The sequence below is a fragment of the Balaenoptera borealis genome (assembly GCF_965194805.1).
Source record: "Balaenoptera borealis genome assembly, chromosome: 3".
Lineage (NCBI taxonomy): Eukaryota > Metazoa > Chordata > Mammalia > Artiodactyla > Balaenopteridae > Balaenoptera > Balaenoptera borealis.
Window position 1 is genome coordinate 183,578,745 of NC_138866.1, and position 20,762 is coordinate 183,599,506.

The window sequence follows — 20,762 nt, forward strand, 5'->3', positions numbered from 1 at the left end:
ACCACACCCTTCACTGGGATGGGGACCACACCCTTCATTGGGATGGGGAGCACATCCTTCATTGGGATGGGGACCACACCCTTCACTGGGATGGGGACCACACCCTTCACTGGGATGGGGACCACACCCTTCATTGGGATGGGGAGCACATCCTTCATTGGGATGGGGACCACACCCTTCACTGGGATGGGGAACACATCCTTCACTGGGATGGGGACCACACCCTTCACTGGGATGGGGAACACACCCTTCACTGGGATGGGGACCACATCCTTCACTGGGATGGGGACCACATCCTTCACTGGGATGGGGACCACATCCTTCATTGGGATGGGGACCACACCCTTCACTGGGATGGGGAACACATCCTTCACTGGGATGGGGACCACACCCTTCACTGGGATGGGGAACACACCCTTCACTGGGATGGGGACCACATCCTTCACTGGGATGGGGACCACATCCTTCACTGGGATGGGGAGCACATCCTTCATTGGGATGGGGACCACACCCTTCACTGGGATGGGGACCACATCCTTCATTGGGATGGGGACCACGGAGATTGGAAGAGAAATGCAAGTAACAGAAAGATGGCCTCACCACTCCTTAATAAGTGATCAAGCAGATATGTGTCATGGCAGAACACTTTATGGTGCTGGGGTGATTTTACAGAAGTGAGGTCACATTGAGACAGTGACCTGTGGACAGCCTAGATAGCTTCCTAGCACCACACAAGCATGGAGACGCACCCTGATCTATTGAAGCTCCGCGCCTCCCTTCCCTGCTCTGTCCCTGCCCCTCACCCCCACCCGTCTTTCCCTTATTAGCTGTCAAGGAGGTCATGGGCTGGGATAAGGACCAGGCAGCGTTATGCCCACCCCCTAGGGAAACAGATTCTGGATTAAATACCGAAGTTCAATACATTCTCTGAGGAATCCCATCGGAATAATCTTACCTTCGGGTATGCTTCCCTCTCTAGGATTAACATAATCCCTGATTTGAAACTTCTCCACAAACGAAAAGCCCATTTTAAACACAAAACAGATGGGAAGTTTCTCAAAGTCTGGTCAGCTAGAATTTCAGGTTCACTCATGGCTTATAAACTCCATCCTTGGAAGGATCACCCAGTGGGCTGCTGGAGTAGGGAGAGTCTCTGTCTCTGTTCCGCCCTCCTGGCCTTTGTACCATTTTATCGTGTTGTCCTTATTCTCAATGACAAGGTCCAGCGTGGGGAGTGTGGCTTCTGGACACAGCAGGAACCAGGCGCCTCGACAGCCAGACCAGCAGCCATAGGCCTGCAGCCCGGAGGGGAAGCAGCAGAACGGGCTTGTGGACCCTCCTGAGGATCTTATCCCAGTGGAGCTGGGTTTCTGGCTGTGCCCGTTTAAAGCCTGGATCTGAGGGCAGTGGCTCTGTAGGGACTGGGCTGAAGGAAGAAATTCTCTGTGTCTCTGCATCTGGAGAAGCAACCCTCTGCCACTCGCCTCACCAACTCTGCAGCTCTCTGTAACTTAATTGCTGTGTGCCTCAGTTTTTTCATCTATAAAGTGGGGATAATAATAACAGTATTCACTAACGCTATGGAGATAAATATTAGGAGACAATACATACGAAGCACTTAGGACAGTGCCTGGAACAGAGTACGTGCTAAATAAATCAATATCTCCAACTTGGACCACAGAGGAAGAGTAGCTCTCTGTGCAGAAGGGATTTTTTTGGACACGTTTTCAACTTTCAGCATTTCATTTCTCAAAATTAATTTTTTCATAAAAGTGGAATAACACTGATACCAAATCGTTAGAATATATCATAGAAGAGGAGAGAAAGGGGAAAATGTTGAAGAAAAGAAATGTAGGAAAATTGCAAAGGCAACATACACTCCCTTACCATAAAAAGGTGGGACAGTAAAGCGTTTGAGGTTGAGAAAGTGGAAATTGGCAGAATGCAGCCTGAAGGGTGCCTGCCCTGGGAGTGTCATCTAATATTCGATTTTGTTCACTGCTGTCCCCCCAAGTGGTTTAAGCAGTGCCTGATACGGTGAGCAACAAGCACGCGTTGACGTGTGACGATTTTCCCTTCCTGCCCCTATTGGGATCAGTTTCCATTTCAAAAATGAGTGGTGAGCTGCACAGTGGGTGAGAATGGAAGGCAGAGAAACGTCCTTTCCTCTCCCCAGACTCCAGCCCTCAGGCAAAACCGCCAGCATCTCCCTCCTGGACCCTGTGGGGCCTCCTGCCTGCTCTCTGCATCCATTCTCCTTCCTTCCAGTACATCCTCTACAGGACAGTCCAGTCATCTGTTAAAAACCCATGTCTGATCACGTCCCATCATTCCCAAAACCCTTAGAGACTCCCCAGTGTCATTAGCATAAAACCGCAAATCTTTGAAATTGCGGCCCCTGGCTCTCAGCCCTGGTCACCGGCTCCTGCGCCCCTGGCTCTCAGGGCCTATCGGGGCCGAGCTCCATCTAACTCCTGCCTCCCCCCTCTGCCCTCTGCCCACACCTTTCTCTCCCTCTGCCCAGTAAACTCCTATCGGCTTCAATGTCTCTGTTACTGGGAAGCTGACCTTCCTATTTAGAGCGCCTGTTTCCTGTTCTCACTGGCCTTGTACCTTTCCATGATCATGTCCAAGTAACAATGTTTCTAGCGAGGCTCCCCTCCTGGAGCGAGTAAGCTCTCCGTGGGCAGGGACCACGTCCACCTAGTTTCACACCATGGCTTCAGCACTTAGCCCAGAGCCAGGCATACGCTCCACAGGCAGTCAATCGATATTTGCTGAATGAACAATGAATTAATAAACAAAAGTGTGTGCCTGGCAACCCAAAAGGCTTCTGTTGAGAAAGTTCAGACAGGGAAAATCCAGTGTCTTTAGAGCTAATTCACTCAATCAACTAATTAACTCAACCATCTGGTAGACATAAATAGGAATATGGCATTTACCCATGCATTCATTTGTCTATAGAGTGACTTGCCCAACGGGCAGCGCTTTGTGGGTTCGCAGCAGGGAACGGACGTGAATGAGTCAGCAAACCAGGTAGCCGTTCGTGCATTCACGGAGCAGCTTGTTTGCAGATGCTTGAAAAGCACAAGGAGATTTTCACTCAATAATTATTTTTGTCTGCATAAAATACATATCCGTGAAAGGCAACTGATACCAAGATTCCATGGGCTTCAAAGCCAGTTTGCAGGTGAAGGGTCCAGGCTGGTTAGAAATTTGGGGTTACTTATGCTAACAATGGAGATGAAGTCTCGGAGGCCGCAGTAAAGAATCTTTCATGCTGCCCTTGCTGGCTACCTGGAACCGGCTCTGAAGTGTTTGCATGTGTGAACCCAGGGACACGTTTGTGGAAATGGCCTGCCCTCCTCTCACGCTGGGGCCAAGGCCATTAGGAAAAGATTGCACAGACATCTCCGGTCAGGGCTGGAGGGAACCAAGCGTCCCCTGCTCCCTAAACCCTAGAGATCCATCCCTATGGTAACTAGTGTTGATTTTTAATCTGGGTGATGACAGCAAATATTCAAATCAGACTCAGCCTCTGTGGCTCTGCTTCCTGGTTCCGCCTGGCCTGAGAGGGTGCGTCCTGCAGCCCCCATTTCCATATGTGACAATGAAGGGAATGTGCAGGTGACACGATCCCCAACTGTGATTCTTCAGTTTGAGCCAAATAAGCTCACTGAGGGTGGAGCCCTTTGAGAGCTGGTGTCTGGAGTCTCGGGTGACATGTCCATGAGCCAGGGGGCTCTGGGAAGGCACAGCTGCAAAGCTATTGGCATTCACTTCTCCTGCGGGTCCCTCCCTCTCTCTCCATGCTGCCACCCTGGTGGTTTCCGTCCGCGTTTACTCCCACCAAGGAGTTTTTAAACTGTTCCTGCAAGACTCCCGTAAGAATACATCTCCCCATTCCCTGGAGCTAAGCAGAAAACATTATTTCCAGGGACACGTACATATTCACGTATAGGAGATGCTCCTTTACACCAAGTTGGAAGACCAAGAAACTTCAAACAAACAGATGGATTTTTTTTCCAGGCTCTGCTTTTATAAAAACAAAAGAGAAATGATAAGTGAATAACGTGCTCTGCAGCATGAATTCTACACAACTCTGGGATCTGACATTGACACAGACTTAATAGCAGATTTCACAGTTTCTTGTACTTTCTTTGTCTACATCGTGAAGTTCCTAAGGGCGCCCTTGGGCACCCTGGAAATTCCTGGGCCTTCTGAATCATCAGACAAGGAAAAAAATCATTGCCAGTGGTAGTTATAAAGTATTTCATTTACTTGCAATTTTTTGAAATTGGGAAATACTCTCTGGTATGGATAGGAATTCCCAATTAAGTCAAATATTTGGATATTTGAATAGCCAGAACCTTCCATCACTGCACCATTTTAGAGAAACAGGCATTTGTCCATCCGTAGAGAGCACAGCACGCACAGAGCAAAAACTGAGTGCAATTATTGATTTATTTGAGACACAAGAGTCATATCCCCTAGTATGATGTATAGCAAATCAATTCGTAATTTTACCCATCCAATACCTTTAAGTTCTTGCAGAAGTAGAAGAGCTTAGTTCTTACATTTCTTCAATAAAATTGCCCTTGATGCTCTGGAATGAGGTTTCTACAAATCTAATAGATTGCTCCTGAAAAAGTCAATTAAAAATGATAGCTTGTTCTATAACCTACTGCACTTTCTGGCAGGGAATGTTGATGATAATCAGTAGAGCAAAGGTCAATGGGAATGATTGGCATCTGTTCTCAGGGCGTCTATGAGAAAGTTTTCAAAACCAGATAAGAATTTAATACAGGAATTTTTCGTCTGCCTAATCAAATTTAGATGCCCCAATGCTGCCTGGAATGTACGCTGTAGATTGTAATCTGCAGGTGGCTATAAATGAGTCATGTGTCTTGGAAAGGCATTCCTGAAATAGGAAAACTTTTCTTTTTTCTGGAAGGTTCAAAGGTTCTCATCAGAGGCCTGCTTCTTGACAGAAATCATTGCATTCATCCTCACGATCTCTGGGTCAGCTCAACAAGGCATTTCTTCTGCTTCACACGGCATTGATGGGGGACAGTGGGTGGATTTTGGTGGCAGCAGGGCTGAACTGGAGGGTCCAAGATGGCTTCACGCATATGCCTGACATTTTGGTGGAAAATTCAGGAAGGCTGGCTCAGCTGGGCTCAGCTCCCCCTCTCCGGCTGGAGTCCAAGCCTCCCCATCTAGTCTCTCTCGCAGCACTTGGGCTTCTGATGTGACAGCTCAGGGCTGCAGGAAGCAGAGTGGAAGCTGCCAGGCCTTCAAGACCTGGACCTGAAAACCGGCGTCACTGTGCTCTATTTGTCAGAGCCCGCTCGGGTTCAAGGGGAAGAAGCACAGGCTCCACCCTTCATTAGAGATGTTGAGGAATATTCTGTCATATTTAACGTGCCCCAAAGTGATTGGATGAAAAACACCCAGAATTAGAGTCTGAGAATCTCTTCCGGCAGCCGATGAACAATATCCAAAGGGCCTCATAACAGTCAAGTCCCTGTGTAAATAAAACTTTTATTCCACTTCGCTTGCAACCTGATTATGCAAAACAGTTCTTTTATTTGGCAGGAGAAGTTGCACAGAAATTAAGCCCCAAAATGCAAGCTGTGAAAAAGAACCCCACATCTGACGTTCTCAGATTCTTTGCCATTTGAAAAAAAGGACTTAAGAGATATTTCTCTCATCTTTGAATATCGCTTCCTTAATTATGTTTAAAATGCTCAGAGAATTCACTGGAGAAAAATGCTCTTTCTGTACGCATGCGTGTTGGGTCCAAGCTGAAACCATCGTTACTTCACCTCCTGGGTTGACTGCCCCTCAGCTGGGCCCAGTTTTCCATTCTGGGTACAAAGGAAAAGAAAGTAGCCCGTAGTCTGTAGCCGCCGCTCCCAGCCCTGGTTGGAAGCCCCCCTCCATGTTTTAGTGTTGCACCCACTACATTGCCAGCAGGAGCTGAACCTCAGGGCCCAGCAGAGCCATGAATTAATAATACTGTGAAAGGATTCTTCTCCTATGGTAACCCCCTAATGGCTTTAAGTGTTTTTAGATCATTAAACTCTTGACAAAAAAATTGGGGTGGTGGGGGAGAGGAGAAAGAAAGGGGGAGGGATACATTGGGAGTTTGGGATTGACATGTATACACTACTGTATTTAAAATAGATAACCAACAAGGACCTACTGTAAAAATAAATAAATACATTTTTTAAAGAAAGGAACAAAGAAAGTAACCTTTTGTCAAAATTGTTAAGAAACATCATCATTTTGTTTTTTTAAAAAAAAAAGTTCCTTTTCTCTGTTTTAATTTTTAAAATTGAAGTATAGTTGATTTACAATGTTGTGTTAATTTATGCTGTATTGCAAAGTGATTCAGCTATATATACATATATTCTTTTTCATATTCTTTTCCATTACGGTTTATCACAGGATACTGAATAGAGTTCCCTGTGCTCTACAGTAGGACCTTGTTGTTTATCCATTCTCTATATACTAGTTTGCATCTACTAACTCCAAACTCCCACTCCATCCCTCCCCCACTCCCCTTCCCCCTTGACAACCACAAGTCTGTTCTCTATGTCTGTGAGTCTGTTTCTGTCTCATAGACAAATTCCTTTGTGTCATAGTTTGGATTCCACATATAAGTGATATCATATGGTATTTGTCTTTGTTTGACTTACTTCACTTAGCATGATAATCTCTAGGTCCATCCATGTTGCTGCAAATGGTGTTATTTCAGTTTCATTTTGTTTCAGTTTGTTTTATGGCTGAGTAGAATTCCATTGAGAAACATCATTTGAAAATAAATCAGGATAAATCATCTCTGAAATGAGACTGTGAAGTCAAAAAAGTGAAAATTATATTACTCGGCTTACAAAAATCTGATGAACACCCAACCTTCCAGGAACACATCTACTGCACAAGCGAGGCCCTCTTTGTGGCATGAGCTCACAGGTGACATGAATACTGGGCTGTATCAGTGCTTGCCCAGCACCTAGCAGGCAAGGAACCCCAGATCTAAGTCAGACTCACCCCACTCTCCTGACTGCAGCGGTGACATTCCTAATTCACGCCATCCCCCTCTCCCCGTTGTCCTTCTGTGTGGACAGCTCAGTGGACCAAGGGGAAGCTCAGGCTTGACTTTGAGCTGTGCTTAAAATCCTTGTGGTTAAGAACAACTCAGAGCCGGGAGAGAGCTGTCACGAATCACTTTCAGTTCGCGCTCTCCTGTCCTCTCCGTGCTTTACCCTTCCACGTTTCCACAGCCTCATGGTTAACTGTGAGCCCCGCACTCCTCTCCTAGGAGGGGCTCAGTCAAGGTTATTGCTTTCCATGCTTTGTTCTAAGCATATCACACTAAAAATACCTCCTGGGCACTCCCAATGTTGTTGACCGTGCCCTTGGGTTACTTCTGGCCAAGACGTAAAGCTGCCTCCTCATCTGGTTGCTTCCTGCCACTCGGCTGCTGTGTGAAGTCCTTCCTCGGCCACAGTTTTGGAAATGTGACATTCCCCAAAGCTCCATGCTTAGGGTTATAGCTCCATGCAAATTTCCACCTCTTAAAAAATAGGTTTTGATAATAGTTATTATTATAAAGCTCTTAGCTCTGAGTCTGTTTTTCCCTGTTATGAGCAGTGTGTGAACTTTACCCCTGCCATTCCAGTTTTAACGTCGGAATTCCCCAAAGCTCCACGCTAGGGCCACTCCTCCCTCCAGACAATCTCTCCCATGCATCCTTCAAACACAAAGGACACAAGTGACCCACAAACTCATCTCAAAACCAAGCCGCTACTCTGAGCTTCAGTCCTACGTCTCTAGCTGCCTCCTGGGTAAATCTCAAAGATACTTGAAAGTCAGTGTGTGTAAAATCAAACTCACATGTCTTCCCCTAAAGCTAGTACTCGTTCAGTGTCTCCTGTCTCTCTAAATGAAGCCATTCTGCAAACAGAAACTGAAGAGGCATTTGTGAAAGCCCTCTGTCCAGCTCCCAAATCCAAAGCGTTCCTTAGTAGGTCCACTTTCCTCCTAAATGTCCCTCCAGTTTGGCCTCATCTCTACCTGTGCCCTGGTCCCCTTACCACTCATCTCCTCTCCGCGTACAACCAATGATGCTTTGGAAACTCAGTCTCATCACGTAACTCCCTTGATTTAACAGTTCTCGTGGATGGACCTGGAGACTGTCATACAGAGTGCAGTCAGAAAGAGAAAGACAAATATCGTATATTAACGCATGTATGTGGAATCTACAAAAATGGTACAGGGGAACCGGTTTGCAAGGCAGAAATAGAGACACAGATGTAGAGAACAAACGTATGGACATCAGGGGGGAAAGCTGGGGGGGGTGGGTGGGATGAACTGGGAGATTGGGATTGACATATATACACTAATATGTATAAAATAGATACCTAATAAGAACCTGCTGTATAAAAATTAAATTAAATTTAATTTAATTTTAAAAAAAAAGAAAAAAAGATTTCTTTAGCTTCTTGTTGGTCTTACAATAAAGCCCTAACCTGGCCTCTAAGATTCTGCATGGTCTATCTCACAACCTGGACAACCTCATTTTAAGACTGCACTTCCTTAGCAACCTAAGTGTCCATTGACAGGTGAATGGATAAAGAAGATGTGGTCATACATACAATGGAACATTACTCAGTCATAAAAAGGAACGAAATAATGCCATTTGCAGCAACACAGATGGACCTGGAGACGGTCATGCTAAGTGAAGTAAGTCAGACAAAGACAAATTCCATATGATATCACTTATATGTGGAACCTGAAAAGAAAATGATACAAATGAACTCATTTACAAAACGGAAATAGATCCACAGACATAGACAACAAACTATGGTTACCAAAGGGGAAGGGGGGAGGGATAAATTGGGAATTTGGGATTAACAGATACACACTACTATATATAAAATAGATAACCAACAAGGACCTACTGTATAGCACAGGGAACTCTATTCAATAGCTTGTAATAACGTATAATAGAAAATAATCTGAAAATAATAATAATCTGAAAAAAGAATATAGATATATACATACACACACACATATATATGTAACTGAATCACTTTGCTGTACACCTGAAACTAACACAATATTATAAATCAACTATACTTCAGTTAAAATTTTAATTAATTATTTTTTTTAAAAGACTGTACTTCCTTGATCCCCATGTTCCAAACACACTAGGCTTTCAGCTCCTGAAATGTTCGGTGCTTGTTCCCGTGACAGGACCTTTGTATAAGGTCCTCTGCTTGAAATATTCTCACCCTTGGTTAATTCCTATTCCTAGAGATCTCAACACATTGGTCACTCCTTCAGGAAGTTTCCCTGACTGTCCTAAGTTTCCTAGTATTAGGGTGGCCTTATGGTTTCTCTTCCAGACCAGGACCCTTTTGAGAGTGAAATTAGGTACTATAATTCATTATGTGGGATATGGGTATAAACTGGGACTGGGCCTAGCAAACAAAATCATGTGCTCACCTACCTATAGAGGTCTTGCCCTGCATTTTATCCTTCTTTTTAGTGATTATAATTTAGTAGTTATACATGTGTTTGTGTAATTTTGAGGGGTGAAGTCTGCTCCACAAGAATAGCTGGTAGCTCCACGAGGTCAGGAGCTCTGTTTCGTTTTTGGAACTCCATTATACAGGCATACCTCGTTTTATTGCCCTTCACAGATTCAGTGCTTTTTGCACATTGAAAGTTTGTAACAAGCCTGCATTGTCAGATGACAGTTGGCTTTTTTAGCAATAAAGTACTTTTTAATTAAGGTGCATACATTGCTTTTTAGACATAATGCTATTGCACACTTAATAGACTACAGCATAGTGTAAAGATAACTTTTACATGACAGGGAAACCAAAAAATTTATGGGACTCACTTTACTGTGACATTCGCTTTATTGCAGTGGTCTGGAAGCAAACTTGCAATATCTCTGAAGTCTGCCTATATTCCCAGATTTAACATAGTGCCTGGCATATGGTAGATGCCCAAAAAGTATTTCATCTTTGAATGTACGTCTTTCCTACTCTCTGCATCTTTCCATCTTGACCATTTATTTCCCTCCAATCAGCAAGTGGCCCCAGGTGGAGCAAGTGGCATTCACCTATTTTTCTGGGAAGCTCATCTGGCCCCATTTCATCTTGCATGGGTGTTAAATAGGCCTGAGAGGCTTTGTCCCTGAAACAAACTGTCTCTGATCAATACATGGGCTGGCAGAAAATCTATGCAGAAAAAGGAAAGTAAATCTTCAACTTAACAAAAGTCTCTTCCTATACAGAAAGGTCCGCTTTAGAAAGTACTTTTATGCTGAGAAAGCACTCACCCCACCACTACCTAACACACACATACACACACACACACACACACACACACACACACACACGCACACTCAGAGCTGGGGGAGAAGTAGAAGGAACACACACACACACACACGCACACACACACACACACACACACACTCAGAGCTGGGGGAGAAGTAGAAGGAACACACACGCACACACACACACACACACACACACGCACACTCAGAGCTGGGGGAGAAGTAGAAGGAACACACACACGCACACTCAGAGCTGGGGGAGAAGTAGAAGGAAAGATGGGTAGGGAGCCCAGTTTCCCCAGGTCAGGCCCCTCTGCTCCTCTGAAATTAGTTTGCACTTGCAAATAATAATAGTTAATACTTAAGTCATGTCTTAAGTACCTGTATTTTCTCATATGATTCTCGCAACAGCTACATAATATTATGTAGTGCCAAAAATTAGCCTCATTTTACAGATGGGGGAATTGTTTGAAAGTTGTTAAGTAAGTTGTCCAAACTGACACACCTATAAATGGTGGATATAAAAGCCAGCCTCCAGGATGGTCCCAGCAATCCTCGAGTCCCTTGTGTGGCCCCATCACACACTGGAACCAGTTTCATCCATGCGACCAGCAGAGCATGGCGGGAGTGCAGTGGGGACAGCCACATGGCAGAACTGAGGCGTCTCATCAGCACCAGCCTGGGGAGGGCACCCTACCCATCCCGGTCAAACCTTCAGATGGCTGCAGCCCTAACCGACACTTGACTACAGCCTCACGAGAGACCCCAGTGAAATAGCAACGTTTATTGTGACTTTACAGCCCTAAGTTCTGGGGTTAATTTGTTACTCAGCAAAGATAATTAATACAGCAACGCTGGGATTCGAACCTGAGCAAACCGAGGGCAGAGTCCACATTCCAACCCCTGTGCTGAACTCCCTCTCCTATACTAAACCTCTCAAGTTTATTTAGCCTTTACTTAATTTCCAGCCCCTTTCAATCTGATCTTTCTTTACCACTGAAGGGAGAAAATGGCACACGGTCAGGGAGAGGGATGGAGGGAGGGGATGGTGATGAATTGGTCAAGGTCCAGGTGTCTGAGGTTGTCACTGCCCTTTAGGAGCTTGTGACCTAAGCAGGGGTCAAAATCTTCCTCAGTATAGAAGGTAACCGACATATGATATTGCTTACATGTGGAATCTAAAAACAATGAACTTATGTACAAAACAGAAACAGACCCACAGACACAGAAAACAAACTTACTGTTTCCAAAGGGGAAAGGAGGGGAAGGGATAAATTAGGAGGCTGGGAATATCATATACACACTACTATATATAAAATAGGTAAACAAGGACCAACTGTATAGCACAGGGAACTATATTCAATATCTTGTAATAACCCATAATGAAAAAGAATCTGAAAAAGAATCGATATATATGTGTATAACTGAATCACTATGCTATACACCTGAAACTAACACAACATTGTAAATCAGCTATACTTCAATTAAAAAATTTTTTTTAATAAAAATAAATAAATAAGAGGTAACGGAGACTCTCTCTGGTGAGTGTTGAAGGCATGGTACAGGTACTTAGCATAAGGGAGATCCCTGAGGGCTCAGGAGAAAGTGGGGCTTCAGCTGGGCATTAAAGGCTGAGTGGGGTTTAACAGCAGGACAGTGGGTAGAGAGAGAAAGGGGGGAAGTGGTAGTAACAGTTGAAGGGGAATCACTGGAGCTTGAAGCAGGAACATGCCAGCATGTGGGGCTGTTATGCCGGGACCAGCCTTTCTGGGTCATTAGGTCCCTGGAGCAGGTTGAGGGGAAACAAAATTGCACCGCACAGTGGCCGAGACCCTGGGCTCTGTCACCAACAAGGAGGTTCCACCCTCACCCCGACCCTCCACTTCCTAGTCACGTGACCCTGGGACCCTCACTTAACTTCTCGGGCTACAATTTCCTCAATTATAATCTATCTTCCTCACAGGGCTGCAATGAGGGATTTTTATTCATTACCACTATGTATTGAGCACCAACTCTCTGCCCTGTTCTAGGTCCTTGGGATAGATCTGCAAACAGAAACAGACCAATATCCTATGGCATCCACAAGTGTGAGCGGGACCCAACCCACAGAAAGCACTCAGAGCTGTGCCTGGGATAAAAGAAACACTCAAAACATTTCATAGATCTTAGCTGCTACTAAGACTAAAAGGAGATCGGGGCTGAATGGTAGAGTGCATTCATAATAACACGTTTTCTAAATGAGTTAAATCACCAATTTGTCACCTGAGTCACCCAATATAGGAAATCAAACTCAATGACTAGATCTTTTTGCCCAGAGGCTTCCTTGCTTCCTGACAAGCAGGGCGAGTGAAACTTTAGCAGTGAACCACTTGGAGGGTAAACAGGAACAAAAATGTCCCCACAGACCCGAGAGAGCCCTGTGGGATGCTTTGCCATCTGACACACACAGGGAGAAGCTCCATCATTTTAGCAAATTACTGTTTTGTGTTTATTTAAAGAAAGAACTTGTGCTCTAGCTGTGAATGAATCTCAGATTTTAAGCGGAACCAAATTTCCCAAGTTCCATTATCTTTTCACTCAATAGCTTTGCCCCAAATAGAGCTCTTTGCTTTCACATGAATGTCTGCCAAATGTTTTAACCTTCTCTTCAAGAAATCTCACTCTAGAGGCTATAGCATCTCCATTCTAGCCCAAGAGAGGGAAAGCGTGCCTCTGAGGGGCTGAGAAAGCAGGTGGGCAGGTGAAGAGTTCCTCCAAAGCGTGGTCTTTGTGTAGTTGCAGGCACATCCCTGTATTTACGTAGATTGGAGTTAATCCAAAACTACGTCTTCTGAACATGAATTCCGATTTGGGAAACTTGAATCCTGGTATGTTCCTTGAAACTTCTTCCTTCCTTCCTTCCTTTGTTTCTTTCCTTCATTCTTTCTCCTTCTTCCTTTCTCTCTCTCTTTCTTCTTTCTAAATGAAAGCAATCATTCTCCCCGCTCACCACCCCCTTCCCCACATCCTCCCAACTATAAGGACAGAACAAGGACAGAGTAAGAATGCAGCCAGGAGTCGAAAAGATTTAGCTCAGAACATTACTGCAAAAAGTCAGAAACATTTCTAGCCTGAGTGGGTCCACTTGTGTGTCTGCACAAAGTTCAGGGACCCACACGAACACTTCCGTGTCTGTGTACTACAGCACCTACTGGACAAAGAAATATATTCCTGAAATGGAAGTGAAAATGTCAAAGAGAGATATGAGATTCCATTTCTCCCCGTGGTACCACAGGCCTAATTAATGGTAGTATTAGGACAAAGCAGAAGAGGAGGAGGAGGAGGGGAGAGGGGGAGGGGGAGGGGGAAGAGAAGGGAAGCCCCCTGCTGGGGTGTCTGGTGGGAGAGGGCAGTTTAGGGCTCTGAAAGCACACCTGCAGAGCAGGACGGGATCCTGGAGCTGCTCAGCTGAGGCCACAGTGGCTTCTCCAGCAGGTGGCACTAGACTAACCTTGTTGCCAGCAGATGTGTCTTCCTAGGAGCTGAGGCTAATAAAACAAACACCTTGAATTCTTTACCCCGGTCCACTGTTCCATTAAGGGCTCTGTAAGGATAGAACACTCCCAGCCATTCTAAGGGAAGAAAAGGGACATCCACTAAATTCCAGACACAGACTTCCAACCCTCCCAACAAGCCCCCAAGGTCAGTATTACCTCCGTTTACAAATGAGGAAACTAGACTCAGAAAGGGTAAGTACGTTGCCCCAAAGCAGACATTCTGTTGGTGCAGAATCAAGACTGGAGACCAGCCTGTGATCTTTCCACTCACCACCTGCTCTGGGAACGGCAAAAAGCTCATCCTGCCCCCAGGTTCCCCTAGGGCACAACTCAGCTAACTTGAGCGATTCTACACAAAAGGCTGCCCTATGAGCCAGAAACCCTTTCTATCCTCATTTTACAGACAAGGAAACAGAGGCTCCGATCAGTGGAGAAACTCACCTGAGTCCCACAGCTTCCTGGTCATCCTGAAGCCATGCTCCTCCAGGTGTGCCTGCAGGTGAACAAGAGCCCAGGCCCCCCAGGCAGTTGTCATCTGTGTTCCCATCACAGATCAGGGAATGAAGATTTGGGGTATGACTTCGGCTCTAATCATAGGATCCACTGGGACAGATCCATTTACCCAGGAAACAGCAAATGAAATGAAGAGAGATAGAATTATTTAAACTGTTCTAAAAAGCGAAAGGAATTGGGCCACCACATTCACCATCTTTATGTCCCAAGAAAACCCTCTTCTAAGCTGCTTGTGAGTGACAGAGGCATTAAGAGAGGGGATTTGTCTTAAACGCACGGCGGAAAAGACAATAGTGCCAAAGGAAACCTTTCCAGGACTTGAGGCCTCCCAAACATGGAGTTTTATGACAATTATTCATTTGCAGGCCTTCCTAAAAGCAGTCAGAAAGCTTTTTAAAGTGAAGCGTAAATGTTACAGTCATCTAGTGTAACTGTTGGGTTAGGATATGCATTTTTGCTACTAAAAAAATAGGAGTCAAATTAATTTTTTTTAAATAAACTGTTTACAATTTAGAAATTCCTGAAGGCCTCAGCACTTTTGCATCCTAAATCTTAATTATCTCACTTTAGGTAATGTATGCAAGATGCATCTTACATACGTTACCTAAAGTCTATGGAAGATCCTTGTGAGTTACTGTCTGGTTATTTGCAGTTTTTGCCACATAAAGTAATGGGAGGACAACTGGATTCAAAACGTAGAGACGGAGGCTCTCAGGTCTGCACTTTGTGTCCCTACTGGACACATCCTACCTCCTGCCTGGGACCCAGGCTCCTCCTCTGTACAACTCTCACATGCAAGTGTTTCTTTGTTAATATTTTAGCAGTTTGCAACAGAAAGTCTTTAGAGCCAACCAAATGTGATTAAGTGTATTTTTTCCAACATATAAGGTTGCAACAAAGAGGCAAGTAATAGAACCATTTTCGCCCAAACCATTCAGCAGCCTCCTGGGAGGCACAATTTCCTTTCAAAGTCAACTATATTTCAATTCATAGAATGTTTTTATTACCCAAATTGGACTAAGTAATTGACTGTTTTGGAACCGACTCCTTCATTGTCTCAATAACAATTAGCTAATGAAACATTGCACAGTAAAGTGATAACCTGAAAAGATTCAGGTAAGATTTCCTTTAATCGTTTGCTCTAAACCCCATCTTGCCTTCCCTAATTTCTCTTTGACTGCTCAAGATAGGATCACGACATTTAAATCGATCCTATAACCTGGCACTTGGATCAGTTTGCAAGTATACAACAATGTTCGCACTAGGAAAAGGAGCAGAGGTGATATTTGTACACTGCTTGATGGGAGCATTCCAGAGCATGGTCCACACAGGAGCAGAAAGTAAGCAGCGTTATAAAGCCAACACTTTGCGGTTCTTAAATATTACATTTTATAAATAATGGAGTGGAGCGCTTTTTCCTTAAATTCTCATCTTTGTCTCCCTTCATTTTTATTCCAACTATCAGCAATTCAAACATTCACCAGCACTTACAAGTGCAAAGTGTCACACTAGGAAGAACTGAAAGACATTGACTTTGCTCCTAAAAAGTTATGCAACATAGATTAAAAATAAGATATGAACATGAACATATAAATATCTACCACTTTGTGCCAAAAGCAGTCTATTATAGAGTTGAATTCATGGTCCAGGGGAGAGGCCATTTGTGCTGAGAAGCTCTAAATGGGGCCAGTATATTCCGAGAAAGGGGATGAACATGAAATGGTCATCTCTAATTTTCACAGAAGACAGATGTATGTTTCCATTCCTGATGTGTACGGATGGTGATAGCTCTTATTTCTTTCCTTTTCCTGTCTATTATCTACCTTCCTATGTGTCTGTCTCTCTAGAATTTTATCTTCACAAACTTTTCAGCTGTATCGTTGTACTTGAGCACGAACTTGAGGGGTGGCAACACCAATTTACCCCACTTTCAACCCTAGAAATACCCATTAGCTGCAGTTTTTCCAGAAATGGAAAATCTGACAGAAAGACAGAAATGTGCCCATGAGAATCTTGTCTATGTGCATCTCTTCTCAATACATGTTTTTCACTGTCAGTAAAAGGAACGTGAATAAAGGGACAGGCTTCATGGATGACCAGTTGTCTGCAGAGCCACCCCTCCTTTACTGTCCCAGAGGTATGAACTCAGTCAAAAACTAGTATCTTTCTTGTTTAAGTCACTAGACGCTAACCATCCAAAGGCGGGGGCCCATCCATCTGGGAGGTGGATCATTGTCACTGTCTACAGTCAGCTTGGCCACAGTGACCCAGAAATGCTGTGCTGCCTTTACTCTGCCTTGAGCTATAAGAATGCTGCTTCATTTAAAGTTGGGGTTTTTTTAGCCTTAATCCTACTCTAAGGCAGCAATTCGTATTAGAGACAATTCAGAGGTATTTTCCATCTAATCCCCCAAAACTCAAACTAAGCTTCCATAAGCTTCTTATAAGAGAAACTCTATGCAAAATTATAGGCAAAGTCACCCATCCAAGTGGAGACACCACTTGGTTGAGATGAATTTGGTAAAATTTTGACCCTTATGGCACAGTTGTGCTAAGGCTCTACCACAGTGACAAGAATCCAGCTCACTTATCCAGCCTTATACATTGAGAGGGACCACTCCCCTTACATTTCTTCTCAGTTCCAGAGAGCTGGGGTATCTGTTAATGCTAATTTATATTTTTAAAGACATATATCACTTTGAGCAATTGGGGAAATGTTAGTAACCAAAACAACAAATAGAAGCGCTCCTCTAAGAACCAGCGGTGCTCAAAGTGTCTGTGATGGGCTAAAGTGCATCAAAATTATGTAAAACATCCTTTAATAAAATGCAGAATTACACACGGGCATAATGGTCAACCCTACCATACACTGCATCTTATGAAACCGGCCAGTGGCAGAATAGACTGTGAAGTGCTTTGAGGTTCTCAGAGGAAAGTCACTGAAAAATGCCAGGAGTCAACCAGGGGCTTTGTGCTCCCAGACACCATGCAGCTGTGAACTATCTTCCTGTAGGGTGATCCTGGGCAGTGGCACCACTTGGAGTTTTACCTCTCAAAGAAAACGTGGGAAAGGAGAACAAAATGAGACCTCAGGGACATACAGTAAGTTATGTTAACACAGACCAGAGCATGAAAGGAACTGGACATTACCAAAGAGATTTAGTTGATGTGGATAACACACCTGCATAAGTAAAGCAAACAAACTAAGCAAACAAGAGCCCTCCCTACTTCACATCTATATGGTTGAACTATAATTTGCCAGATTTTCATTTCATTTTGTGCTTGGTCATAGTTAGGGCCTGGAGTTGAGGCTCCCTTTTTTAAAGTAAATATCTAACAGGATGTTTCTATAATGGAGAGTTCTGTAATGGATAAGACTTAGTGGGCAAGCAGAAGAGATACATTCTGAAACCTACAGGCCTGGAGAATCTAAGAAGGAGGGAAAGGAAACAACACAGCTTTCCTTCTTGTCCTGCAGCCCCTCCAAGCAGGCTGGGGGAGAAGCCCTGATGTGGAAGGCAAGAGGGCTTCACAAGTGTTCAGTAGCATCAGAGAACAGAGGCTTCATATGGGATCTGCAAAGCCAAGTGGCCACAAAGGAATTAGAATTAGGGAGAAAAATATCCCTGACCCTGTGGTATAGCTTGAATTGCCAGCTCTCTGCAGGTCTGGGAGGCATGGAACAGGGAAGAGACAGGTGAGCAGAGTCTGGGAGGACTCAGCACAGTTTCTCTTTTGTTTCCCACCTATGTTCCTGTGTTACACCCAATGCCATAAAGAAATGAGTCCTTCACTAGCCAAATTATGACCTGAGATTTATTTTCTTTCCTGATGACTTAGATTGATAGCAAATATTTTCTCTATGAAAACAGTGCATTTCCTAACAAATCTAGGAATAGTAAAACAACAACCACTCAACATACTTTCAGTGGGAAAAGATGACAAAGTCCTTTCGTAAACTTGAAAAATACGATTTTCATCCTATCAAAAAGAAAAAAAATTTAAAGAGAAAGCAAAACTCCTGTAATGTTCATATAACCTGAACTGCTAAATTTGTTAATAAAAACAAATATCTTACAGGGGAACTTCCTCAACTTGATAAAGAGCATCTACAAATAAACTATACATAATATACTTAATTGTGAAAGACTGAATGAATCCTTCTGAGATCAGGAGCAAGACAAGACATGTACTGTCACCACTTTTACTCAGCGTAGTGCTAGAAGCTCTAATCATACCAATAAGGCAAGAAAAAGAATAAAACTCATACAGATTGGAAAGGAAAAAAATAAGACTACTTCTATTTGCAGATGACATGGTTGTCTGATAGAAAATCCCAAAGAATCTATAAAAAGAAAACAAAAGAAAAAGAAAAAAGACTTCTAGAACTAATAGAGAAGATGAGCAAAGCAAAGAATACAAGGGAAACATGGAAAAATGTATTTCTATAAACTAGCAATGAACACATAGACACAGAAATTTAAAATATAATACCATTTATGATTGCTCAAAAAATAAAATACTTAGATGTAAATCTAATCAAAACTTGCATAAGACTTTGCTGAATACTACACAATGCTGATGAAAGAAATCAAACAGATCTAAATAAATGGAGAGATATTCTGTGTCTGTGGCTTGAAAGTTTCAACATAGTAAAGATACCAAATTCTCCCCAAATTGATATACAATTGAATGCTATTTTTATCAAAATCCCAGCATGATTTTTTTGGTAGATATAGACAAAATTATTCTAAAATTTATATAAGCAGGCAAAGAAAATAGAATAGCCAAAACCAGTTTGAAAAAGATGAAAAAAGTAGGAGGGATCAGTCTACCCAATGTCAAGACTTACTGTATAGCTACAGTAATCAAGACTGTGTACTATTGGCAGACAGATAGACACATAGGTCAAGGGAATAGAATAGAGACCCCAGAAATAGACCCACACAAATATTCCCAACTGACTTTGACAAAAGGGCAAAAGCAATTCAGTGAAGGAAGCATAAACTTTTAAATAAATTATGCTAGATTAATTGGACATCCATAGGGGAAAAATGAACTTCAAACCTAAGTCAAACATTTTATATAAAAATCAACTCAAAATGGACTTAAATGTAAAACTATAAAACTTTCAGGGAAAAACACAAGAAAAAATCTTCAGGGTCTAGGGCTAGACAGAGTTCTTGGACTCGACAGCCAGCGAATGATTCATAAAATAAATGTTGATAAATTGCACTTCATCAAAACTAAAAACTTCTGCTTTGCAAAAGACTCTGTTGGAAGATGGAAAGACAAGCTACAGAGTAAGAGAAAATATTTTCAAACCACATATCAAACAAAAGACTAGTATTTAGAACACACAAAGAACTTTTAAGCCTCAACAGTGAAACGGCAAACAATCCAATGAGAACATGGCAAAAACACATACACAGACATTTCCATGAGGAAGATACGTGGATGGCAGGTAGGCCTATGAAGAGATTTCAACGTCAGCAGTCACTGGGGAAATGCAAATTGAAACTGTAATGAGATATCACTCCCCCTCCATCGGAATGGCTAAAATAAAAAATAGTGACAGCACTAAATGCTGGCGAGGACGCAGGGACATTGGATCACTCATGCGTTGCTGGTGAAAATGTGAAATGGACCAGCCACTCTGAAAAACAGTTTTGTAGTTTCTTGAAAATCTGAATATGCAACTACTATATGACCCAGCAACTGTACTCCTAGGCATTTATCCCAGAAGTAAAGACTTGTGTGCACACAAAAACCTGCACAAAAGTGTTTATAACAACTTTATTCATGATGGCCCCAAACTAGAAACAATCCAGATGACCTTAATGGATAAACAAACTATGGTACATCCATAGCATGGAATATTACTTAGCAGTAAAAAGGAGTAAACTATTGGTACACAAAACACTCTGGAGAATTATGCTGAGGGACAATATCCAGGTTGTGATCATGTACATATAGTTTTGCAAGATGTTTGCAAGATGTTAAGTTGAGAGGTTGAGAGGTACTGGGTATAGCATACATGAGATCTCTCTGTATTATTGCTTACAACTGCATATGAATCTACAATTATCTCAAAATTAAAAGTTTAATAATAATAAGAAAAGAAGTGTCATGTAAGAAAAAGATGGTGTTTATGGCACCATCTCTTCTGATCACCATCAAAACTCTGGGAATACAGAGTTCATTAAAATGAACTGGTTGATAGCACCCTCGTAATCATATTTATGTAAAGGAATGGTCTTTACTGACTGCAAATACAGCATCGTCTTTGCTCCTAAACATTTCTCTAGGTGAATTTAGAAATGAGTTGTATCTTACAGTTATTGAAAGAAGCTTTC

At 43.1% G+C, this 20,762-nt stretch overlaps 1 protein-coding gene across 6 annotated transcripts in view; it reads right to left on the bottom strand.

Moving 5' to 3' along the window:
- Positions 1–345: 345 nt before the first annotated feature.
- LOC309626301 (uncharacterized protein) overlaps positions 346–20,762 on the bottom strand; it is a 194,308-nt gene continuing 173,891 nt past the window's right edge. For 2 of the 6 annotated variants that reach the window (XR_014243085.1, XR_014243086.1), the window contains 4 exons: positions 14,335–14,496; positions 13,771–13,968; positions 8,103–8,800; positions 346–7,582 (listed from right to left, as the gene is read on the bottom strand). Coding sequence is in view for 1 of the 6 variants with exons in the window: in XM_082386886.1 (XP_082243012.1) it covers positions 5,848–5,870; positions 13,915–13,968; positions 14,335–14,386 (129 nt within the window). In the remaining 5 variants the exon portion in view is untranslated. Of the gene's footprint in view, positions 7,583–8,102; positions 8,801–10,862; positions 13,969–14,334; positions 14,497–20,762 lie in introns of all 6 variants that reach the window. The other 4 variants (XR_014243087.1, XR_014243088.1, XR_014243089.1 and 1 more) reach the window with 4 other exon arrangements.